This window comes from Aquarana catesbeiana, linkage group LG08, assembly GCF_042186555.1.
Source record: "Aquarana catesbeiana isolate 2022-GZ linkage group LG08, ASM4218655v1, whole genome shotgun sequence".
In the NCBI taxonomy this organism is placed as follows: domain Eukaryota; kingdom Metazoa; phylum Chordata; class Amphibia; order Anura; family Ranidae; genus Aquarana; species Aquarana catesbeiana.
Genome location: NC_133331.1, coordinates 289,599,686 through 289,626,335, shown reverse-complemented (window position 1 = coordinate 289,626,335; position 26,650 = coordinate 289,599,686). Strand labels below are relative to the sequence as shown.

The 26,650-nt window shown below is 46.9% G+C and overlaps 1 protein-coding gene across 1 annotated transcript in view; it reads right to left on the bottom strand.

Moving 5' to 3' along the window:
- LOC141106789 (uncharacterized) overlaps positions 1-26,650 on the bottom strand; it is a 99,078-nt gene that overhangs the window by 4,609 nt on the left and 67,819 nt on the right. Inside the window, exon 17 of the mRNA XM_073597717.1 lies at positions 19,640-20,876. Within this exon, the coding sequence (XP_073453818.1) occupies positions 19,640-20,876 (1,237 nt within the window). The remainder of the gene's footprint in view (positions 1-19,639; positions 20,877-26,650) is intronic.

Here is a 26,650-nt window from a genome sequence, read left to right as displayed (position 1 = left end):
AAAGGGTCTTCAGACCTTCTCCCAGATCACTTCCAAGTTAATCCGGCCTTGTCACAAATTGGGGAACCCAATAGGAACTGACAGTTGCGTGCTGTTCACACAACTACAAGCCTAGGCAGTGGGTCATAGGACTCCTGCATCAGAGGAGGATTAAAGTTCAGTCTGGGAGAAACACCCCACAAGTGACCAAAGACATGAAGACGTCTGTGAGGACGAAACACGCAGGCCGGAGCTACAGCAGCGCCTTTCATCACGCCCGCTGGCTTGTTGGAGAGGTGCAATGTTTGTGTTCTTACTTTTGCCTATATTTGTGAATATTTCCTTTTAACTTAAATAAAAGTAGCCTAACAGTGTTACACTATGGAATTCTCTATTCTATGTTCCCTCTGCATATGTGTGATGTTGTGGTGACCCGAGCATTGGCTGGAATTTCTACGGGTAGTACATATGTCGAAATATTCCTGCCCATTCTATGCTGGTCTGTTGGGAGGATTATAAAGCGCAAGTTGACCTCCATGCCTTTGAGGTCTAATCTTGGGGTAAGAGCCTCATTTGCATGTGGTGGTGGAACACAACACTTTAAAAGGAGTGATAAGAGGAAAGAATTTAAAGGGGCTTTTTGCACTTGTTTATTCATGAGTTGCTTTGATTTTTAAGTACGTATTACCATTCACCTTAGTATATTTTGAAATACTGTTTTACACTTATTGCTTAATTGCACAAAAAGCCAGCAATCCTGCTAAACCAGGGTTTCTTAACTAGGGTTCCTCCAGAGGTTGCTGGGGTTCTATGAGCAATGAGCAATTTCTGCCTCTCAGATGAGTTCCCGCCGACCCCATTGATCTTTTTAGCGATATGTAAGGGGGTAATGCTTTCCAATAACCACAAGTGTAAGGAGAATTTTTCCTCAACCAGGGTTCCATGGAACTCTAGGGTTCCTCCAGAGGTTCCTAGGGGTTCCATGAGCAATTTCTACCTCTCAGATACGTTCCCACTGACACCAATGGACTTTTTAGATATCTGTAAGGAAATAATTCTTCCCAAAGACCATAAGTGTAAGGAACATTCTTCCTCAACCAGGCTCCATGAAACCCTGAGGCTCCTTTAGAGGTTGCTGAGGTTCCTGGAGCAATGAGCAATTTCTGCCTCTCAGATGAGTTCCCGCCGACCCCATTGATCTTTTTAGCGATATGTAAGGGGGCAATTCTTTCCAATAACCACAAGTGTAAGGAGCATTTTTCCTCAACCAGTGTTCCATGGAACTCTAGGGTTCCTCCAGAGGTTCCTAGGGGTTCCATGAGCAATTTCTACCTCTCAGATACGTTCCCACTGACACCAATGCTCTTTTTAGATATCTGTAAGAAAATAATTCTTCCCAAAGACCATAAGCCTAAGGGACATTCTTCCTCAACCAGGCTCCATGGAACCCTAAGTCTCCTTCACAGGTTGCTAGGGGTTCTTTGAGCAATGAGCAATTTCTGCCTCTCAGATAGGTTCCCACTGACACCACTGATCTTTTTAGCGATATGTAAGGGGGTAATTCTTTCCAATGGTCACAAGTGTAAGGAGCATTCATCCCACTGACTATCACCCTAATGTATCATGAGTTCCCTGAGACCAGAAAGTCATTTCAAGGGTTCCTCTGTGTTGAATAGGTTGAGAAAGGCTGAGAGAAATCCCATAGAGAAATCCCATCCCAGAGGTTGTAAAGAATAAAGGTACTTTCCTCTAGGTCATCTCTTTCCCACCTATCTTCCCATCAGCCAACCAGTGCTCTTTCAACCTAAGCTCCACCCAAAGTATTTAAATAATACCGACTAGAGGAAATTAACTCATTCTCCTTCCTTGAAGGAACATATCTCCTAAAGGAGCAATAGAGTGACCCCTGCCTACAAACAGAGGAGAAATAATGTCAGGGCTGGGCTCAGCCCTTCCTTCTCTGAGCAGGCCGCTCAGCTGTCGGCTAATTGCCTGCTCCCATCTCTCTCCACAGTTACCCAGCTGTTGTTGATTCTGCTCGTCAGTCCTGCCTACTTAAAGCCGTCCAGCTCACTTGATCTCTGCCTTCGCCTTTGTCAACATCACAGAGACTTTCTCCTGCGTTCCTGTTGAAGACTTGCTCAGCCGGCGTTCCTTCTGGCTCCTGATCCTGCTTGCTGTACTACTACGTTTATCTCTGACTCTCTGACATTTGCTTGGCTGACTACCCGATCCGGTTACTGAACTCCGACTTGTTTTGATTACGTTTACCTTATTATTATTATTAAACAAGTGTGATTTAACTATACTTCTGTCTCGGTCTGATTCATGGTTCCTGATAGATAACAGAAGAATATATTGTGGCTCACCTGTGCTGATCTCACCAGCCTCCTTCGTATATTGCTTATCATCCCTCACATATGTCTCTTCTTCTTCATCCTCAACTTTTATTTTAATCAGATCTTCACCCTAAACCAACAGAATGGCAGAAAATAACATCTGTAACATAGAAGTATTTATGATGTGAGATCACATAGAAAATATCATCTTGTAGAGTCCACACCTCATCTCCACATGTCAGAGTGTTCAATCACTTTATGTTCCCGACCCTCAACTCCACCTACCTGATCATGGTGAGGGATGGTGTGACCTTCCTGTGTGGAATCCCGAGAATACCAAGAACGAAGACGTCTCTTTGTTGGCTCCTTTCTAACATCCTTATTGAGATCAGTGTGTCCTTCAGAAAACTCCATTACCCCATACTCATCATCCTCCTCTTTAAATTCTTCTTTGATAATGATATTAAAACCCTCGAAGTTTCCATTCTAAATATAAAAAAACATGTATTGTAACAAACATGTTTGTATATAAATCATAACTACCAATAATTGCAGATTACCCACCTGATGATGGTGAGGGATGGTGTGATCTTCCTGTGTGGAATCCCGGGAATACAGAGGATGGGGACATCTCTCTGGTGGGTTCCCATTACTGGATCCATCTGTAGGAAACACACACACTGACTGAATACATTGTTTCTATGTGTTTATCAGATGATGGGGGATCTAGGTGGAGCCTCCGTACTGCTCTCTCCTTTACAATAAAGTCTCCTCTTACCCGGTGATGTGAGGGGCGGCTGATTGTCCATCATGACGTCCTTGTAGAGATCCTTGTGTCCTTCTAAATACTCCCACTCCTCCATGGAGAAATAGACAGTGACATCCTGACACCTTATAGGAACCTGACACACACAATGATACAGTCACCATCCAGACACATCCCTTGTCTGTTACTGGATAATGTCCCAGAATTCACAGCACCACTCACCTCTCCTGTCAGCAGCCCAAAGACCTTCTTGATGACTTCTAGAATCTTCTTGGTGTTTAAAGGTGTCAGGCAGTGAGGTGGAGGTACTGAGATGTTAGCTGGTCACCAGACTTCACAGGAAAGCTCTGCACAGAAAAACACCAACAGCAATGTCATATGACATTCCCAAAATCTTTTTTCACCTCTCCCCTCAGAGATTTTTTAACAACTGCATAGTATTGCCATCTACAAACTGTAGGCCAGCCATAGGGGCCATAACCCATCCAACATCCGCTATGTTCAGTTTCTAAAAAGCAGTACCAAGAGCAAAGGACTATAAGCTTCCACAGAAAAGCGGGTAGCCCAACCTTTAGACCATAGGCCTCGACATTGACCTGAGGCATTAGCCTGGAAGTAGTGGAACAAGAAGGTAGAACACCATACCTGGGATACCCTATTTATGAAAAAAATGGTCACTTTTCCTGACCAAAGTTGTGGCTAAAAGACAGAATCAGACAGCTTGGACAACCTCCAGGCCATGGAGAGCAATCTCCTTTTCAGGATCTGGATCACCTGCAAGTGGCACTGTGGTTTCCTGGGCAGAAAGTTGTAATTCCTGTGTCCACCAGCGGGTGTCTCCCAGCAGCCCCTAGTAATCAGTTTCCACCGGATGCTGGCTCCTGGGAGGGTATGTAGGTCCCCATCTACTAAGTACCTTTTGCTCCAATGTTTTTGCTGCTGTCGGAATCTGGTTTGGCTAGATCCTTCTCTTGCTCCTCCTCAGACATGTTTTGCCCTACCCACCTGAGCTTAGTCATAGTCCTATAACTAAGCCGCAATAAGCGGGGTGAAACGCATCAAGGACATGGTTCTGGCAGGGACACGCAGGCTGAAGCCACCTTCACTTTTGTCTACATAGCTGATTGGGAGAGCAGGGATCCTTTCTAATGAGAAAAATGAGAAAAAAGAAAAAAAAGAAAAAGAGGGCGCACCAGCCTTGTGCATTATCCTTGGACATATTTTTTTATTAAAAGTGAAGTAAAAAGCTACTCACAAACATGTGGGAAAATATTTGCAATACAAATGATCTCCAGATGACCGCAATTGGTCTACTAACTGGCTAGACTCTGAGGAAGAAGGCATCTCTTCAAAACGCATCAGCCGGCAGTAGCCTTTGAAATCTCCCCTGTTACCATCCGGAGTCTGTTGTTAGTAGGCCAATTGCGGTCATCTGGAGATCATTTGTATTGCAAATCTTTTCCTACATGTTTGTGAGTAGTTATTTACTTCATTTTTAATAAAAATATGTCCAGGGATAATGCACAAGGCTGGTGCGCCCTCTTTTTCTTTCTTTCTCTTTTGACTGTTAGGATACTCCTATCCTTGTGGGCAGCAAGGCCTGAGGCACTATCCACTACGAACTCTAGTCCACCTGGTAACTCACTTGTGCGCAGGAGTGTTTGTCTTTTTGCTATTCTTTCTAATGACTGAGGGCCATATGTAGAAGAAAGAATTTAACCAACAGAGAAGCTCCTGTGGTGAAAAAAATTGGACTCACCACCAAAAATTAGCCTTCCAAGTCCAACAATACATTTTTTAAGAAGTGGACGTACTGGCCTTCAGGGTTGGCAGAATTTGCAAAGTCCATCCCTCAGAACCAGAACATCAACAACCATTGCAATGTCCATCCCTCAGAACCTCAACATCAACAAACATCGCAATGTCCATCCCTCAGAACCTCAACATCAACCATCATCACAATGTCCATTCCTCAGAACCTGGACATCAACAATCATCGAAATGTCTATCCTTCAGAACCTGGACAGTAACAAACATCGCAATGTTCAACACCTCAGAACCTCAACATTCACAACCAGGGCCGGATTTCCCACAAGGCCACCGAGGCCAGGCCTCGGGGCGGCAGTGGTGCAGGGGTGGCGCTGCTAGGGTTGCCACCTGTCCGGTTTTGGACACATGTGCCCGGTTTTCAAGCAGCATGAAACCCACATATAGCAGCAGTTCAGCATCCCGATTTCCGCGCCCGCCATCACTGTTACACATATATTACTGCCTGTGAGCTGCGCATCCGAGACGAGCTCAGCGATGGGCAGCAGGCGTACCTATTCAGCCTGTGATTGGTTGAATAGGTCACGTGCGGGTGGCGGACACGAGAGTCTGTGATTGGTCACATGTGGAGGCGGGGCTGGACTGTGGGTGATCGCAGCCGCCCAGAGACCCGCCTCCTTGCCTGGCGTGTGCTCTGCTGTCTCTCCTGGAGTCCTCACTGAGGTATTTTTCTCATATGCCCTCTCACCCCCCTCTGTCAGCCACTCTCCCCTGTCAGCTACCCTCCTCTGTCAGCTACCCCCTCTGTCAGTTACCCTCCCTCTGTCAGTTACCCTCCCTCTGTCAGTTACCCCCTCTGTCAGTCACCCCCCTCTGTCAGTTACCCTCCCTCTGTCAGTTACCCCCTCTGTCAGTTACCCTCCCTCTGTCAGTTACCCTCCCTCTGTCAGTTACCCCCTCTGTCAGTTACCCCCCTCTTCTCAGTCACCCCCCTCTGTCAGTTACCCTCCCTCTGTCAGTTACCCTCCCTCTGTCAGTTACCCCCTCTGTCAGTTACCCCCTTCTGTCAGTTACCCCCCTTCTGTCAGTTACCCTCCTCTGTCAGCTACCCCCTCTGTCAGTTACCCTCCCTCTGTCAGTTACCCCCTCTGTCAGTTACCCCCTCTGTCAGTTACCCTCCCTCTGTCAGTTACCCTCCCTCTGTCAGTTACCCCCTCTGTCAGTTACCCCCCTTCTGTCAGTTACCCCCTCTGTCAGTTACCCCGTCTGTCAGTTACCCTCCCTCTGTCAATTACCCCCCTCTGTCAGTTACCCCCCCTGTCAGTTACCCCCCCTCTGTCAGCTACTCCCCTCTCTGTCAGCTACACCTCTTGTGTCAGCTACACCCCCCTCTGTCAGCTACTCCCCTCTCTGTCAGCTACACCTCTTGTGTCAGCTACACCCCCCTCTGTCAGCTACTCCCCTCTCTGTCAGCTACACCTCCTCTGTCAGCTACTACCCTCTCTGTCAGCTACACCCCCCTCTGTCAGCTACCCCCCCCCCTTTGTCAGCTACTCCCCCCCCCTCTGTCAACTACTCCCCCCCTCTGTCAGCTATCCCCCCCCTCTGTCAGCTACTCCCCCCTCTGTCAGCTATTCCCCCCCTCTGTCAGCTTCACCCATCCTCTGTCAGCTATCCCCCCCTGTCAGCTACCCCCCTCTCTCTGTCAGGCCACCCACTCTGTTACCACCTTTCTCTCTCACCCCTCCTCCCTCTCTCCCACCCCTCCTCTCTCTCTCACCCCACTCCCCTCCCCCTCTCTCTTTCTCACCCCCTTTCTCTTCTGCCTCCTCACCCCCTTACCTCCTCCTCTCACCCTTTCTCACCTCCCTCCCCCACCTCTTCTCCCCCCTCAGGGTGCGAGGGCCCCATGATTCCTAACAGCGGCCCTGTGAGTGAGTGCACAAGTTCGGATGTGTTTTGATTCCTGTGTCCTGCTGACACACTGGGCACAGCGATGCAGCACCTGCCTCTACTTTGCCTTCTCTCCAAGCCCCCCCACACAAGGGAAGGAAAGAAGGAAAATAGCACTACAGTAGAGCAGCTTCGCTCCACCCCCAAACTCCAGCTTACACATTTCCTGGCTCTATATGGCTCTCGGTAAGGCAGTCTAATGTGGGTCTTTAGGAGCAGGGGACACTAATGGGGGGGGGGCGGCATTGAAGGACCCGGCCTTGGGGCGGCAAAGGGAGTAAATCCAGGCCTGTTCACAACCATTGCAATGTCCATCCCTTTAGAACCTGAACATCGACAACCATCGTAATGTCCATCATTTAGAACCTGGACATCAACAACCATGCCATTAGAGCCAATGACTGAGAAGAAAACAGAAAGAAAATAACAGCAGATCTGGACCATCTACACATGAAAGTGTCCCTCTTTTCCGGTTTCCTCAGTTGGGAGATATAGAAAAACACCTCAAGTAACTTTAATGCCCCGTACACACGGTCGGACATTGATCGGACATAACGACAACAAAATCCTAGGATTTTTTCAGACGGATGTTGGCTCAAACTTGTCTTGCATACACACGGTCACACAAAGTTGATCATTCTGAACGCAGTGACGTAAAACACGTACGTCGGGACTATAAACGGGGCAGTAGCCAATAGCTTTCATCTCTTTATTTATTCTGAGCATGCGTGGCACTTTGTCCGTCGGATTTGTGTACACACGATCGGAATGTCCGACAACGGATTTTGTTGTCGGAAAATTATATAGCCTGCTCTCAAACTTTGTGTGTCGGAAAATCCGATGGAAAATGTGTGATGGAGCCCACACACGGTCGGAATTTCTGACAACAAGGTCCTATCACACATTTTCCGTAGGAAAATCCGCCCGTGTGTACGGGGCATAACAGTGAACTTCAGGTTTGAACTTAACTCCTACATAAAGATGGCCCTGATGTGATATTCGTGTACTCAAGAGACACTGGCACTAATTATTTGTGGTGAAGATTTGAGATAATCATGTAAATGTTATAGTCAGATTATTTCAAATGAAAACTACTAAAATAAAGACATATACATTAAAATCTGCACTATTTTTGCGGGTTTGTTGGGCTACAGCATAGAGCAGCCCATTTACTTTAATGGGCTGCCCAACGCGCAAGTGTAGCTCCTGCACCTTCTTTTGGTACTGAGCCTTGTGCATTTTAAAGCGTTCTGTCACATGATTGTTACCGCATTTGGAGTGCCATAAAGAATTATTGAAGCTGCAAATGAAATGCACGTTTTTATCACGTTTCCAAAAACGTACATTTCTGTGCTCATTCCCAAAAAGCAAAGGTGTGAATGAGGCCTTAGAAGACTCTATCCACACCTCAGCATTTCATGAACATGCACAAAATCACTTGTTTTTGTGCGCATTGACGAATAGTATGAAAAACGTGTTTCGCGCTTGAGTTTAAAGGACAACTGTACCTTTGTAACATCCTCCCCACCACCACCCGACAAACCTTCATCCTCAATCCAATGATCGTCACTGGGCCCAGAGCCTACCGTTTTCTGCTTGAGGGGCCATTCAGTGTCAACGGCACCCCAAATGCGGCAAGCAGATACGTGTTTTTCCGTGTGCAAAAAAAAAAACACACTTGACAAACGAGCCAAATCAAGCGATTGAAAAACCGCCAAGCTCAATCTACATGGGCTACTTTGGCGCATTTTTCATTCATAGGTGAGCCAACTGAAATGAATGAGCGGCCTTATGTGTGAAGCATGGAAAAAATACACCCAAAATGTGCATAAACGCTATCATAGCGGGAACGGGGCCTAAAAAGTCGTATAATACGTTAGGACAGACTGATAGAGTGAAAATGTCATTGGTGGAAATGCGACACATCTCCGAAATTAAGGAAATGTTCTGCCCAATGAAGGGGTTTATCTAGCTTTTCACAATATATATGTGTGTATCATCATCTGCTGGAGATAAAAGACATCACAGTGACTATGGAGGAAGAGGACGGACATGACGGGGAGGTTACTGGATGTAAATAGAAAATAATATCTTATTACCTCCTCTGTAACCATAACCAGCAAGGTTGCGTCTCTACGGCCTCCGAATTCAGCTCTCCCCCTCAACTTCCTGTCTGTAACTGACATCACTTCCTGTCTGTACCCAACATCACTTCCTGTTTTCCATAGAGACTTAATGTCTGTCTTCCATAGAGCCTTACTGTCTGGGTAGCAGTGAGATCACCACCTTGTGGAGCTCAGAGGAACTGCAGCCCAGAGAAACATCAACACGGCCTTGTGCTGTGTGTGTATGTACTGTATATCCTTATAGATGGGGTCATCTCCACTTATGGTTGCCACCTCATCCCTTTAAAACCAAACACATATTAATTACACAGGTTCTGTGGCTGATTAAGGTGGTAATTAAACGCACTTGGTGCCTTATCTGCATTAAATTAGCCTCAGAACCTGTGTATTTCAAAGGTGTTCGGGTTTAAAGGGATGAGGTGACAACTCTATCTCCACTCCCACCAAGTGGTGATTTTTATATTTTTATATCGATTTTTTATGCTCAAAAGTTATATATATATATATATATATATATATATATATATATATATATATATATATATATACTCAGTTTGACTGCTTCGCCTAGGATAAGGTGACCAGATTTTAAAAATTTGGTTCGGGGACACTCTACTGATCACGTACTCTCCCAGCAGCCAAAATCATTGGGTAATTTCTGGAACCTGATAAATGCTGGGAAATATCCACAGGTGGACAGTGCAACTACACCCTTCAGACCCAAGGACCACAGAGCCACCATCTGGTGTTCTAGTTCCTAATAGTATGAATATGAAAGACCTCTTGCACCCTGGGGTAGAATCCAGAAACAAGCTCTTGAGCAATGCCACCTCCCATTAACAGCCAGATCCTCTGTGTTCTCTTCTAGTGTTTTCCTGTGCCTCCAGTGGTCCCCAGAATTTCCCTTTTCAGGGATCTCACCACGGCCAAGGAAGCAGCAGATACACTGAACACTCTGTGGCTTTAGCTACCATTTGGCCCGCTGCATCAACCAGTCCTGGTCAGCCACCTCTACTTTAGCGGGAGTGGATTCCCAAGTAATGACAGTTGGGACAGGTCATTGGGATTTTGCAGGGGATGAGCTGAGCACCATTATTTTATTTTCATAATTGTGAGAATCTATAAAATATAGATCCAATGACAACAGGGTTTCTATGGGTTTTGGCAACGAGTTTATGAAGTCATGGAGTTGGCAATCACTCCAGGTGTCCAGAGCAGCCTTTCTCAAACTTTTCAACACAGAACAACCCTTGAAATAACTTTCCGGTCTCAGGGAACCCCTGCTAAAAATGACTATATCTACAACTCATTATACATTAGTGTGATGGTCACTGGGAAGCATGCTCCTTACATTTGTGGTCATTGGTAAGAATAACCCCCTTACAAATAGCCAAAAAGATCAATGGTGTTAGTGGGAATGTATCTGAGAGGCAGAAATTGCTCATTGCTCAACATGCCCCTAGCAACCTTTGGAGGAACCCTGGTTGAGGAAGAATGCTCATTACACTTGTGGTCATTGGGAAGAATAACCCCTTATAGAGAGCTAAAAAGATCAATGGTGTCAGTGGGAACTTATCTGAGAGGCAGGAATTGGTCATTGCTCAAGGCACCCCTAGCAACCGCTGGATGAATCCTGGTTGAGGAAGAATCCTCCTTACACTTGCGGTCATTTGAAAAAATTGCTGCCTTACAGATAGCTAAAAAGATCAATGGTTTCAGTGTGAACTTTTGTGAGAGGCAGAAATTGCTCATTGCTCAAAGAAACCCCTAGCAACCTCTGGAGGAACACACGGTTTTCATGGAACCCTGGTTGAGGTAGAATGCTCCTTACACTGGTGTCATTGGGAAGACTTACCCCCCTTAAAGATAGCTAAAAAGTCAAGGAACCCCTAGCAACCTCTGGATGAAACCAGGGTTCCATGGAAGGTTGGTTGAGGAAGAATGTTCCTTAGACTTGTGATCTTTGGGAAGACTTCCCCCCTTACAGATAGCCAAAAAGATCAGTGGTGTCAGTGGTAACTTATCTAAGGCAGACATTAATCAAGGAACCCCTAGCAACCTCTGGAGGAACCCATAGATTTCACGGAACCCCGGAAATTGCTAATTGCTCAAGGAACCCCTAAAAACGAATAATCGTCCACTGTGTGATGCAGACTCTGCCAATGGGATGTGGAAGCTGACAGCCCTGGGCGGTAAGGACTAAAAAAATTCCGAAATGCCTCACTTAGGCGGGCGCCTTTTCCAACACTCCTCTCTTTACCAACAGAAGACTCAAAACTACGTTTTCCACGACACTGTAACCTACTGGAGTCAGGAAAAACGTTCAATAAAATGCTCTTTAATGTGTCCTTAAGTGATTTTATCTTCTGCACTCTCTGTGGGGACAGGATGAGTTCTGAGACCTTCCCCTTATAATGGTGGTCAAGGAGGGTTGCCAACCAGTAATCATCCTTCTCCTTTATGCCACGTATTCTTGGGTCCTTTCGCAGGTTTGAAGCATGAGGTTGCCCATGCGCCTCAAATTTGCAGAGGCTTGAGAAGCAGACTCCTCAGGGTCACTCAGGATGACAGCATCTGGAATTTCCTCCTCCCAGCCACGTACTACTCCCAAGGGTCCTGGGGTTGGAAAGCCATCGTTTACAGGTTGACACATTTCTTCTTCTTCTTCAAAGCCTATGAAAGTGCCAGAATCCTCCTCATCCTCCTCCCCTCTCTCCTCCTGTGTGTTCTGTGACATAGGAATAATGGTGTCTGGATAAAGTGGGCCTTGAAAGGAAAGGAAGTCCTCCTCTTCCTCCTGCTGCTCTGCCTCCAGTGCCCTGTCCATAATGCCATGCAGAGTCTGCTCCAGCAGGAACACAACCGGGATTGTGTCACTGATGCATGAACTGTCACTGCTCACCATCCTTGTGGCCTCCTCAAATGACAATAGAGTGCATGCATCCTTAATGATCAGCCATTGGCATGGGGAAAAAAAGCAGAGGAGGCCTGAGCCTGTCGTCGTACCTTACTGGCACAGGTACTCGTTGACGGCCCTCTGCTGCATGTATAGCCGCTGCAGCATTCCCAAAGTTGAGTTCCACCTGGTGGGCATGTCACAAATCAGTCAACTGAGCACTGGCTGTGTATGATCACCTGAATTGCCTACTGGCCTGCTTTAGTACATCTTGCAACCCTGGGTACATACTTAGGTAATGCTGCACTACCAAATTGAGGACATGTGCCAGGCATGGCACATGTGTCAACTTTCCCTGTCTAAGGGCGGACAGAAGGTTTGAGCCATTATTGGACACCACCATTCCTGGCTCCAGCTGGCGTGGTGTGAACCACCTCTGGGCCTGTCCCTGCAGAGCTGCAAGAATCTCTGCTCCGGTGTGGTTCTTGTCCCCTAACGCACCAGCTGAAGCACTGCATGGCACCTTTTAGCCTGACTCTGGGAATAGCCCTTTGAATGCTTAGAGGGTACCTGATGTTCATAGGACAAGTCTGCAGAGGAGGGCATGGAGGTGGCAGAGGAGGAGGGGGTAGAGCTCACAGGTCTGGCATCATCACCACCAGCTGTATGGAGACGTGGGGGCACAACAACAACCGAGCCCTGTCCTGCATCCTTTTGAGTTGCAAGCAGCGTTACCTAGTGTGCTGTGAACAAGATATATCGTCCCTGTCCATGCTTGCTGGACCTCTTGTCAGCAGTAAGGTGGATTTTACGGCTGACTGCCTTGTCCAATGAGGCCAGAACGTTCCCTTCCACATGATGGTAGAGAGAGATGGAGTGGCCTTATGTGAAAAGTAGTAGCGACTGGGAAACCTACCATTGTGGTACAGCACATTGTGCGAATTCACGGAAGGGGGCAGAATCCACCAGGCTGAAAGGCAGAAGTTGGAGAGCCAACAGCTTTGACAAGCTTGCATTCAGAAGCTGGGCATGTGGGTGGCAGGGACTGTATTTTTTTTTCGGCTGCAGCAGATGGGGCAGAGAAATTTGCCAGCTACAGTCTACAGCTGGTGGTGTGCTGCTGGCAGATGTGCTGCTAGGACCTGGGACACCTTGTGCTATACCATCATCCCTGTCAGTGGAGGCTGCTGAAAGGTAATGATACCGTATCGAAGGGGCAGACTGAAGTGGGTAAGAAGGAGGAGGGACAGATTTGTGCCCCTTTTGTGTGGCTTTTAGGTGCTCTTGCTAACGGGCTGAGTGGTTGGATGTTGTTAAATGCCTTGTTAAGAATGTGGTACCCAAATGGTTGGCGTTTTTGCCACATTTGATGTGCCTGTGACACAGTTTGCAGATAGCAACAGTGCGATCTGCTGCAGATGTGCTGAAAAAGGCCCAGACAGCTGAGCTGTGGGGAGTGAGCCGGGAGATAACAGCTGCAGAATGTGATGGAATAGGGTGGCTGTTCTCTACTCTTTCTTGATGTCGGCCTCCTTGGGGTTGTGCCGCCTCACCTTCAGTTTTCTCCTCTGCTCTATCTGGCACCCAAGTCGCATCAGTGACCTCATCATCATCATCATCATCTCCATCTCCTCCATCTTCATCATTACCACTAAAAACAACTTGGCAATATGCTGCGGCTTGGAGAACATGAATGTCAATTTGTCTACCAGTGTTCCTCCCTCTCTCTAGGCTCATGTTCCTGTCATCCTCAACCTCAGAACCAGCATCTGAATCTAGTAATGGCTGGGCATCATCAAGGAGCAAGTGGCTGACACTGTGGTCAAATAACTTAGCTGACTCCTCATGGGCTGATGTTGGGGCTATGTCAGGAATAGATGTGGACAAGGAGGCAGGTTTATCCACTCTGGCAACTGCAGGGGACTGCACACTTGTCTCTGCTTGCGTGAGAGAGGATGAGGAGGATGAGGAAGGTTTAGTATGCTAGTCCACCACCTCCTCTGCATGCTGTGGCTGGATAGCACGGGCAAACTCACTAAACAGAGGAAATTATGCCCTGCCTGAGGACTGACCACCATGTCCACCTTTGCCTGTGGACACATTTGTTGCTGGCCCCCTTACAGTGCCAAGGGAAATCTGCCTCTCCTTGTTATCCTCCCATACATTATTGGGAGGGAAGGGGGCAGTGCTTATAAGCAAATGTAAAGAAGAAGTTGAAATCTGTATGTAGATGCACTTTAATCAATGTAAAGAGGTGTTTGGTGCACTTTCATTTTAGTACTCACACTACACAGACACTCCATGAATACACTATAATATACTGCAATATAATGCGCGAAACGAACAGTGATGCACAGAACTATATGGCGTTAAACTGGCAGTAATGCACGCAAAACTATATGGCGTTAAACTGGCAGTAACGCACACAGAAGTAAATGGCGTTAAACTGGCAGTAACGCACAAAACTATATGGCGTTAAACTGACAGTAATGCACGCAAAACGATATGGCGTTAAACTGGCAGTAACGCACACAAAACTATATGGCGTTAAACTGGCAGTAACGCACACAGAAGCAAATGGCGTTAAACTGGCAGTAACGCACAAAACTATATGGCGTTAAACTGGCAGTAACGCACACGGAACTATATGGCGTTAAACTGGCAGTAACGCACGCAAAACGATATGGCGCTAAACTGGCAGTAATGCACACAAAACTATATGGCGTTAAACTGGTAGTAATGCACACAAAACTATATGGCGTTAAACTGGTAGTAACGCACACAAAACTATATGGTGTTAAACTGGCAGTGACGCACACAAAACAATGTGGCATTAAACTGGCAGTAACGCATGCAAACTATATGGCGATAAACTGGCAGTAACACACACAGAAGTAAATGGCGTTAAACTGGCAGTAACACACACAGAAGTAAATGGCGTTAAACTGGCAGTAACGCAATGAAATAGACGGTGTTCAACCGTCACTACACTGACGCTATCTGAACTGTCCCTACTCTAGCTATACACTAAAGATTACTGACACGGTCTCACTACTCTACTGAAATCGAACGACCGAACAACAAAAGTTTGGCCTGAACTTATGCTCGGGCCGAACCATTCGCCCATCCGTACTAGAAACCTCTGGAAGAACCAATAGGTTCCATGGAGCCCTGTTTGAGGAAGAATGTTTCTTACACTTGTGGTCATTGTGAAGAATGACCCCCTTACAGATAGATAAAAAGATCAATGGTGTCAGTGGAAACTTATCTGAGAGTCAGGAATTGATCAAGGAACCCCTAGAAACCTAGAGACCAGTGGTCTCCAAACTGTGTCCCGGGGGCCAAATGCGGCTCTTTGCTTGCTTTTATCTGGCCCTTGGGGCAATATTTTATCCTCTGACACCAACATTAGTGCATAATTCCCCCTATTGACAGAATGAGGCACAGTTTCTACCAATGACACCAACGATGGGGCACAATTCCTCTCACTGACACCAATGATATGGCATTATTCTTTCCACCAAATGACACCAACGATGGTGCACAATTCCTCTCATTGAAACCAAAAATGGGGCATTTTTTACTCCTACTGATGCCAGGATATTTTCCAATTGCCACAGTCCGGCCCCCCTAAAGTCTGGCGGACAGTAAACTGGCCCTTTGTTTACAAAGTTTGGAGACCCCTGCTCTAGACTAGAGGAACCCTAGGCTTCCATAGAGCCCTGGTTGAGGAGAAATGCTCCCTACACCTGTGGTCATTGAGAAAAATTGCCACCTTACAGACAGCTAAAAGATCAATGTGTCAGTGGGAATGTAACGAAACGTCCCATGCTCCACTTGAGTGTTTTCGTCATATACCGCTTCCTCCCAGTCTGAATATAGATATCAGATATTCCAACCTCTAACAACAAACAAGGCAATACTCGTTTGGTTGCTGAACATGGACTGCTTTATTTGAGATGACACACAAATACTGTGTATACAGCAGGATGACAATACAAACTGTAACCAGAAACCTAATTAACATGAGCTAGTTATCTAATCATTTACCCAGACTTGGTGACTCAGAGATATGACCTTTTTAGGGTAGACTTGCCGTCTCCTCACTCACAACTTATAATACACATAAGTAGGAACACATCCCCCAATAGTTTGCTAGGAGACAAAGGTGTGTTAATGGGCACAATATAAACCATTGGGTGAAAGACCCGGGCTTTCCAGATCTTGTTAATCAGCATTCCTTTCACACACAGCTGTCTACTGAGTCCCAAGCTGGAAGAGACCACCATGGCCTCCTTAATAATGTCCTTTTGCATTACATAACAGAATATCTTCCTAAATGCTTTTAGCTCCCTCAAATTCCAGGGCCCATAGTCGGTAGGCAAGAGTCTAGAATTCAGTCCACTCCAAAAGTATCTGTTCCGGGTGAGTCTGTCACACTTACGCTTGTGATCATTGTGAAGAATGACCCCAGATACAGATAGATAAAAAGATCATTGGTGTCAGTGGAAACTTATCTGAGAGACAGGAATTGCTCATGGGAACCCTTAGAAACCTTCTTGAGGAACCCTCGGCTTCGATGGAACCCTGGTTGAGGAGGAATGCTCCTTACACTTATCATCATTGAGAAAAACTGCCACCTTACAGACAAAAGATCAATGTGTCAGTGGGAAATTATCTGAGAGGCAGAACTTACGCATTGCTCAAACAACCATTATCAGCCTCTGGAGGAATCCTAAGGTTTCATGGAACCCAGGTCCAGGGGATATGTCGGAAAACAAAACACTCCTGCGCACAAGTGAGTGCCAGATGGACTAGATCTCGTAATGGATAATGTCTCTTGCTGCCCTCAAGGACAGGGGTATCCTAACAGTCAAAGAGAAAAAGAAAGAAAACAAGGGCGCACCAACCTTGTGCATTATCCTCAGGTAAATTTTATTAGAAGTAAAATAGAAAACTACTCACAAACGTATAAACGAAAACTCATGATACAAGTAGTCTCCAGATGACAGCAATTGTTCGAGGTGGTAACAGACTCCCGATCGTAACCGAGGAGATTACAGGAGTCACTGCTGGCTGACGCGTTTTGAAGGATTGCCTTCTTCCTCAGAGCCCTGCAGTGTTGCATCCTTCAGCTTCTCCACATGTGTATATATAGGAGAAGCTGAGGGATGCAAAACTGAAGGGCTCCTAGGAAGAAGATAATCCTTCAAAACGCGTCAGCCAGCAGTGACTCCTGTAATTTCCTCTGTTACGATCGGGAGTCAGTTACCACCTCGAACAATTGCTGTCATCTAGAGACTACTTGTATCATGAGTTTTCGTTTATACATTTGTGAGTAGTTTTCTATTATCCTTCTAATAAAATTTACCTAAGGATAATGCACAAGGTCGGTGCGCCCTTGTTTCCCAGAGGATGTGTCCCCCGTCACTCTCTGATGGGGCCGTCACTAACATGGTATAGGTGGTGGATGGAGATTATGGTGGTAATGGCAGAGATATACAGCATCTCACAAAAGTAAGTACACCCCTCACATTTTTGTAAATCTTTTCTTCTATCTTTTCATGTGACAACACTGAAGAAATGACACTTTGCTACAATGTAAAGTAGTGAGTGTACAGCTTGTATAACAGTGTAAATTTGCTGTCCCCTCAAAATAACTCAACACACAGCCATTAATGTCTAAACCACTGGCAACAAAAGTGAGTACAATCCCTAAGTGAAAATGTCCAAATTGGGCCCAATTAGCCATTTTTCCTCCCCGGTGTCATGTGACTCGTTAGTGTTAGAAGGTCTCAGGTGTGAATGGGGAGCAGGTGTGTTAAATTTGGTGTTTTCGCTCTCACTGGTCACTTGAAGTTCAACATGGCACCCCATGGCAAAGAACTCTCTGAGGATCTGAAAAAAAGAATTGTTGCTCTACATAAAGATGGCCTAGGCTATAAGAAGATTGCCAAGACCCTGAAACTGAGCTGCAGCACGGTGGCCAAGACCATACAGCGGTTTACCAGGACAGGTTCCACTCAGAACAGGCCTCGCCATGGTCCACCAAAGAAGTTGAGGTCACGTGCTCAGCGTCATATCCAGAGGTTGTCTTTGGGAAATAGACGTATGAGTGCTGCCAGCATTGCTGCAGAGTTTGTAGGGGTGGGGAGTCAGCCTATCAGTGCTCAGACCATACGCTGCACACTGCATCAAATTGGTCTGCATGGCTGTCATCCCAGAAGGAAGCCTCTTCTAAAGATGATGCACAAGAAAGCCCACAAACAGTTTGCCGAAGACAAGCAGACTAAGGACATGGATTACTGGAACCATGTCCTGTGGTCTGATGAGACCAAGATAAACTTATTTGGTTCAGATGGTGACAAGCGTGTGTGGGGGCAACCAGGTGAGGAGTACAGTCAAGTGTGTCTTGTCTACAGTCAAGCATGGTGGTGGGAGTGTCATGGTCTGGGGTCTGCATGAGTGCTGCCGGCACTGGGGAGCTACAGTTCATTGAGGGAACCATGAATGCCAACATGTACTGTGATATACTGAAGCAGAGCATGATCCCCTCCCTTCAGAGACTGGGCCGCAGGGCAGTATTCCAACATAACAACCCCAAACACACCTCCAAGATGACCACTGCCTTGCTAAAGAAGCTGAGGGTAAAGGTGATGGAATGGCCAAGCATGTCTCCAGACCTAAACCCTATTGAGCATCTGTGGGGCATCCTCAAACGGAAGGTGGAGGAGCGCAAGGTCTCCAACATCCACCAGCTCTGTGATGTCGTCATGGAGGAGGGGAAGAGGACTCCAGTGGCAACCTGTGAAGCTCTGGTGACTTCCATGCCCAAGAGGGTTAAGGCAGTGCTGGAAAATAATGGTGGCCACACGAAATATTGACACTTTGGGGCCCAGTTTGGACATTTTCACTTAGGGATGTACTGACTTTTGTTGCCAGCGGTTTAGACATTAATGGCTGTGTGTTGAGTTATTTTGAGGGGACAGCAAATTTACACTGTTATACAAGCTGTACACTCACTACTTTACATTGTAGACAAGTGTCATTTCTTCAGTGTTGTCACATGAAAAGATAGAAGAAAAGATTTACAGAAATCTGAGGGGTGTACTTATTTTTGTGAGATACTGTATATGGTTCTATAAACTGGTGAACTATATACATTGAGTACTACAGATACCCAGAGATTTATAAAAAGGAGGGATGAACACCGGCTTCTTCAACAGTCACAAAACAAACAAAAAAAAGAGACACGCAAGAAAGAAAACAAAAGAAAAAAATAATAATAAAGCAAATCTGAAGGCACACTTTTATTATTTATAGGTACAAGGAATAAAATCAACTTGAATATCTATGTTTCATACTAAAAAATAATTGGAGTTAATATATATTTGTATGTTTTAGCGAGTAAAATTGAAAGGTTACCTCTGAAAATGTCATATTTACCAATTTCAGGCAGCAGGTGGCAGCCTACAAGCCAATGGAGATGCCTGTGCTGGCTCATAGCTGTACTGAATAGTCACTGGCACCATGTAGTGTGATCCCCCCACTCTTCACCCCCCCCCCCTCCCCCAAGTAATATCTAACATGTTCCTCACCAGGACTCTTGTCTTTGAGGCTTGTGCTCAATGGCAGGGGAGATCAGACTACACGGGGGGGAAGAACCAATCCAGCAATGACATGCCCCTCCCCCCCCTCTCTCTCCCGGCATCGGACATGTATGTCACGGTCCGGTATAGAAACCAGTTTCCACACTCAGGACACAATCACCTCCACGGTTGTGTGGGACCTCTGATGTCTGGAGACATGAGACTTCTGCGTAAAACGCTTCCCGCACTCGGGGCAGGAATACGGCTTCTCCCCCGTGTGAGACCTCTGATGTATATCAAGTTCCGATTTCTGCGGATAGCATTTCCCGCACTCGGGGCAGGAATACGGTTTCTCGCCCGTGTGCAGCCTCTGATGCCGAGAGAGTTTGGCCTTATCCGAAAAACCTTTCCCGCACTCCGGGCAGGAAAACGGCTTCTCCCCCGTGTGGGACCGGTGATGCCTCTCTAGCAGAGATTTGTGAGTAAAACATTGCCCGCACTCGGGGCAGGGGAACGGCTTCTCGCCAGTGTGCTCCTTTTGGTGTTTGGTAAGATGGCACTTCTGCGAAAAACTTTTCCCGCACTCAGCGCAGGAAAACGGTTTCTCCCCCGTGTGGGATTTTTGGTGTCTATCCACGTGAGATTTTCTAACAAAACACTTCCCGCACTGAGGGCAGGAAAACGGCTTTTCCCCGGTGTGCTTTCTCTGGTGTATTAAAAGGTGGGACGCCATAGGAAAGCTCTTCCCGCACTCGGCGCAAGGGTGCATCTTCTCCCCCGTGTGAATTTTCCGATGACTATTCAGGTGGTACTTCTCAGAAAAACGTTTCCCACAATCCGCGCAGGAATACGGCTTCTCACCCTTGTGAGTTTTCTGGTGAGTGTAGAGATGGGACTTCTCTTTGAAACATTTCCCGCACTCAGGGCAGGGATGCGGCTTCTCCCCCGTGTGGGATCTTAAATGCGTGTTAAGATGGGACTTCTCTTTAAAACACTTCCCGCACTCCGCGCAGGAAAACGGCCTCTCCCCCGTGTGAGATTTTAGATGTGCGACCAGTTCGTATTTTACTGGGTAGCATTTCCCGCACTCGGGGCAGGAGAAGGGCTTCTCCCCCGTGTGGGATCTCTGGTGTCTAATCAGTTTGGAGGTTTGCGAATAACGTTTCCCGCACTCGGAGCAGGAATACGGCTTCTCCCCCGTGTGAGATCTCTGATGCCTGGCAACTAGCGACCGCGTGGCGAAACATTTCCCGCAGTCGGGGCAGGCATGCGGCTTCTCGCCTGAGTGAGATTTCTGATGTTTGGAAACTAGCGTTTTGGATGCAAAACGTTTCCCGCAATCAGGGCAGGAATGCGGCTTCTCCTCCTGGATTCTGGCACTGTCTTTAGTGTCCTCATCTTCACTTTTACAATCTAGAGATAAAGTGAGATGATCCTTTGAGGGTTTCTTCGTGGTGCGTCCTGGAAATACATAAAAAAACATTATTAATGGGGGATGTGAGCGGATCAGTTCACTTACACCAGGATTTAACCTGGATCAGCTACATTCAAGTGAGGAGATGTTCTCTCTGAGTGTCCTCCAGGCTTTTTGGTGGGACTTTGGAGATGTTCAAGTAGCCTTGTCAGAAATTGATAGGAACCACTAGGAACTGAGAGTTGTGTGCTGATCTCACAACCATAAACCTAGGCACTGGGTCATATTATTCCTGCTACAGAGGAGGATCCGAGTTCAGCTTCCTTCGGCAGATCCTCCGCTTAAACATGGAAGACATTTCCCAAGGCCTAGGCTTGTGGTGGGAGTTTGGAGAAGTTCATGTAGCCTTGTCAGAAATTGAGAGGAACCAGTAAGAACTGAGAGTTGTGTGCTGTTCACACAACCATGAGCCTAGGCACTAGGCAGATTCTCCCCTTAAACATGGAAGACAGTGCCCAAGATCTCGGTTTCTGGTGGGACTTTGGTGAAGTTCATGTAACCTTGTCAGAAATTAATAGGAACCAATAGGAACTGAGAGTTGTGTGCTGTCCACACAACCATAAGCCTAGGCGCTAGGCAGATTTTCCCCTTAAACATGGAAGACAGTGCTCAAGAACTCTGTTTCTGGAGGGACTTTGGTGAAGTTCATGTAACCTTGTCAGAAATGAATGGGAACCAACAGGAACTGAGAGTTGTTCCCACAAATGTGAACCTAGGCGCCAGGTCATATTATTCCTGCTACAGAGGAGGATCCGAGTTCAGCTTCGGCAGGTCCTCCGCTTAAACATGGAAGAGATTTCCCAAGCCTAGGCTTCTGGTGGGAGTTTGGAGAAGTTCATGTAGCCCTGTCAGAAATTGATAGGAACCAATAAGAACTGAGAGTTGTATGCTGTTCACACAACCATGAGCCTAGGCACTAGGCAGATTCTCCCCTTAAACATGGAAGACAGTGCCCAAGATCTCGGTTTCTGGTGGGACTTTGGTGAAGTTCATGTAACCTTGTCAGAAATTGATAGGAACCAATAAGAACTGAGAGTTGTATGCTGTTCACACAACCATAAGCCTAGGCACTAGGCAGAATCTCCCCTTAAACATGGAAGACAGTGCCCAAGAACTCAGTTTCTGGAGGGACTTTGGTGAAGTTCATGTAAATTTGTCAGAAATGAATGGGAACCAACAGGAACTGAGAGCTGTTCCCACAAATGTGAACCTAGGCACCGGGTCATATTATTCCTGCTACAGAGGAGGATCAGAGTTCAGTTCGGCAGATCCTCCCCTGAAACATAGAAGACATTTCCCAAGGCCTAGGCTTGTGGTGGGAGTTTGAAGAAGTACATGTAGCCTTGTCAGAAATTGATAGGAACCAATAAGAACTGAGAGTTGTGTGCTGTTCACACAACCATAAACCTAGGCACTAGGCAGATTCTCCCCTTAAACATGAAAGACAATGCCCAAGATCTCGGTTTCTGGTGGGACTTTGGTGAAGTTCATGTAACCTTGTCAGAAATTAATAGGAACCAATAGGAATTGAGAGCTGTGTACTGTTCTCATAACCATGAGCCTAGGCACTGGGTAATATTATTCCTGCTACAGAGGAGGATCAGAGTTCAGTCCAGCAGATCCTCCCCTTAAATATGGAAGACATTTCCCAAGGCCTAGGCTCGTGGTGAGAGTTTGGAAATGTTCATGTAGCCTTGTCAGAAATTAATAGGAACCAATAAGAACTTAAGAGTTTTCTGCTGTTCACACAACCATGAGCCTAGGCATGGGGTCATAGGACTCCTGCCACAGAGGAGGATCAGAGTTCAGCTTGACAGACCCTCCCCTTGAACATGAAAGACATTGCCCAAAGCCTAGGCTTCTGATAGGAGTTTGGAAAAGTTCATGTAGCTTTGTCAGAAATTGATAGGAACTACTAGGAACTGAGAGTTGTGTGCTGTTAACACAACCATAAACCTAGGCACTAGGCAGAGTCTCCCCTTAAACATGGAAGACGGTGCCCAAGACCTCGGTTTCTGATGGGACTTTGGTGAAGTTCATGTAACCTTGTCAGAAATTGATGGGAACCAATAGGAACGGAAAGCTGTGTGCTCTTCCCACAAATTTGAGCCTAGGCACCGGGTCATATTATTCCTGCTACAGAGGAGGATCAGAGTTCAGTCCAGTAGATCCTCCCCTTAAACGTGGAAGACATTTCCCAAGGCCTAGGCTTCTGGTGGGAGTTTGGAGAGGTTCACGTAGAATTGTCAGAAATTGATAGGAACCAATAAGAACTGAGAGGTGTGTGCTGATCTCACAACCATGAGCCTAGGCACTAGGCAGATTCTCCCCTTAAACATGGAAGACAGTGCCCAAGACTTCAGTTTCTGGTAGGACTTTGGTGAAGTTCATGTAACCTTGTCAGAAAGTAATGGCAACCACTAGGAACTGAGAGCTGTGTGCTGTTCACATAACCATGAGCCTGGGCACCGGGTCATATTATCCCTGCTACAGAGGAGGATTTGAGTTCAGCTTCGGCAGATCCCCCGCTTAAACATGGAAGACATTTCCCAAGGCCTAGGCTTCTGGTGGGAGTTTGGAGAAGTTCATGTAGCCCTGTCAGAAATTGATAGGAACCAATAAGAACTGAGAGTTGTGTGCTGTTCACACCACCATGAGCCTAGGCACCGGGTCATATTATTTCTGCTACAGAGGAGGATCAGAATTCAGTCAAGCAGATCCTCCCCTTAAACGTGGAAGACATTTCCCAAGGCCTAGGCTTCTGGTGGGAGTTTGGAGAAGTTCACGTAGAATTGTCAGAAATTGATAGGAACCAATAAGAACTGAGAGTTGTGTGCTGTTCACACAACCATGAATCTAGGTATCGGGTCCCCTTTAACAAAGGCAGTGGTTTCCAAATTGTGGCCATTTGCTTGCTGTATCTGGCCCTTGAAGCAGAAATTCTCCAAATGCCACCAATGATGGACCATCATTCCTCCCATTAACACCATCGATAAGGCACTATTCTTCCCACTGATACCAACAGGGGGGCATTATTCCTCCAATGGACACAAATGATGGGGCACAACTCCTTCCATTGGAGTAAACCACTGGCCACAATCTAGCCCCCCTTCCCCTGAAGGACAGTAAACTGGCCCTTTGCTTAGAAGATTTGGAGACCCCTGGTCCAAGGCCTAGGCTTCTGGTGGAACTTTTGAGAAGTTCATGTAGCCTTGTCAGAAATTGATAGGAACCAATAAGAACTGAGAGTTGTGTGCTGTTCACACAACCATGAGCCTAAGCACCATGTCCCCTTTAACAAAGAACACATTGTCCAGGACAGTGATCTCAACACTGCGGCCCTTTGCGTGCCTGTATCTGGCCCTTGGGGCAGAAATTCTCCAAAAGTCACCAATGATGGACCATCATTCCTCCCGTGAACACCATCGATGTGACACTATTCCTCCCACTGATACCAATGGACACCAATGATGGGGCACAACTCCTCCCATGGGACTAAACCATGGCTCACGGTTTACTCCCACTGGCCACAATCTAGCCCCCCCCCTTCCCATAATGCCTGAAGGACAGAGAACTGGCTCTTTGCTCTTGGAGACCCCTGGTCCAAGGCCTAGGCTTCTGGTGGGAGTTTGAAGAAGTTCTTGTAGCCTCGTCAGAAATTGATGGGAACCAATAGGAACTGAGAGTTGTGTGCATTGTTCCTACAACCATGAGCCTAGGGACTGGGTAATAGGATTCCTGCTACAAAGGAGGATTAGAGCTTAGTTTGGCAGACCCCCCCCCCTTAAACATGGAAGACATTACCCAAGGCCTAGGCTTTTGGTAGGACTTTGGAGAAGTTCATGTAACCTTGTCAGAAATTGATAGGAACCAATAGGAACTGAGAGATGTGTGCTGCTCACACAACCATGAGCCTAGGCACCGGGTCCCCTTTAACAAAGAACACATTGTCCAAGGCAGTGGTCTCCAAACTGTGGCCCTTTGCTTGCCCATATTCGGCCCTTGGGGCAGCAATTCTCCAAAAGTCACCAATGATGGACCATCATTCTTCCCATGAACACCATCGATGAGGCACTATTCCTCCCGCTGGCCACAATATAGCCCCCCCTAAAGCCTGAAGGACAGGGGGCAGCAATTCTTCAAAAGTCACCAATTCCTCACACGAACACCATTGCTGGGGCACTATTTCTCCTACTGATCCCAACAACGGGCACTATTTCTCCAATTGACACCAATGATAGGGCACAACTCTTCCCATGGGAGCAAACCATGGTGCATGGTGTACTCCAATGGGCCACAATCTGTCGCTTAGAAAGTTTGGAGACCCTGCCTAGGCTTCTGGTAGGAGTTTGGAGAAGTTCTTGTAGCCTCATCAGAAATTGAGGGAAACCAACTGGAATTGAGAGTTATGTGCTGTTCACACAACCATGAGCCTAGGCACAGAGTCCCCTTTAACAAAGAACACATTGTCCAAGGCAGTGGTCTCCAAACTGTGGCCCTTTGCTTGCCTGTATTAGGCCCTTGGGGCAGCAATTCTCCAAAAGTCACCAATGATGGACCATCATTTTACCCATGAACACCATCGATGAGGCACTATTTCTCCCACTGGCCACATGGTTTACTCCCACTGGCCACAATCTAGCCCCCCGTAAAGCCTGAAGGACAGGGGGCAGCAATTCTTCAAAAGTCACCAATTCCTCACACGAACACCATTGCTGGAGCACTATTTCTCCCACTGATCCCAACAACGGGGCACCAATTCTCCAATTGACACCAATGATGGGGCACAACTTCTCCCATGGGAGTAAACCATGGTGCATGGCGTTTTTTGCTTAGAAAGTTTTGTAGACCCCTGGTCCCATGGTGTACTCCCATATTGGCCACAATCTGTCGTCCCCCCCCCCCTCCCCAAAGCCTGAAGGACAGTAAACTGGCCCTTTGCTTTTGCTTAGAAAGTTTGGAGACCCCTGGTCCAAGGCCTAGGCTTCTGGTGGGACTTTGAAGATGTTCATGTAGCCTTGACAGAAGTTGATGGGAACAAATAGGAATTGAGATTTATGTGCTGTTCACACAACCATGAGACTAGGCACTGGGTCATATGATTCCTGCTCCAGAGGAGAATATCAGGGTTCAGTTTGGCAGATCCTCCCCTTAAACATGGAAGACATTCCCCAAGGCCTAGGCTTCTGGTGGGACTTTGGAGAAGTACATGTAGCCTTGTCAGAAACTGATAGGAACCAGCAGGAACTGAGAGTTAGGTGCTGTTCACACAACCATGAGCCTGGGCACTGGGTCGCCTTTAACAAAAAACACAACTCCTCCCATAGGACTAAACCATGGCGCATGGTTTACTCCCACAGGCCACAATCTAGCCCCCCCTTTCCCATAAAGCCTGAAGGACAGAGAACTGGCTCTTTGCTTAGAAAGTTTGGAGACCCTGCCTAGGCTTCTGGTAGGAGTTTGGAGAAGTTCTTGTAGCCTCATCAGAAATTGAGGGAAACCAATTGAAACTGAGAGTTATGTGCTGTTCACACAACCATGAGCCTAGGCACCGGGTCCCCTTTAACAAAGAACACATTTGTCCAAGGCAGTGGTCAACAAACTGTGGGCCTTGCTTGCCTGTATCCAGCCCTCGGGGCACTATTCCTCCAACCGTCCCCAATGATGGACCATAATTCCTCCCATGGACACCATCTATGGGGCACTATTCCTCCAATTGACACCAATGATGGGGCACAACTCCTTCCTTGGGAGTAAACCA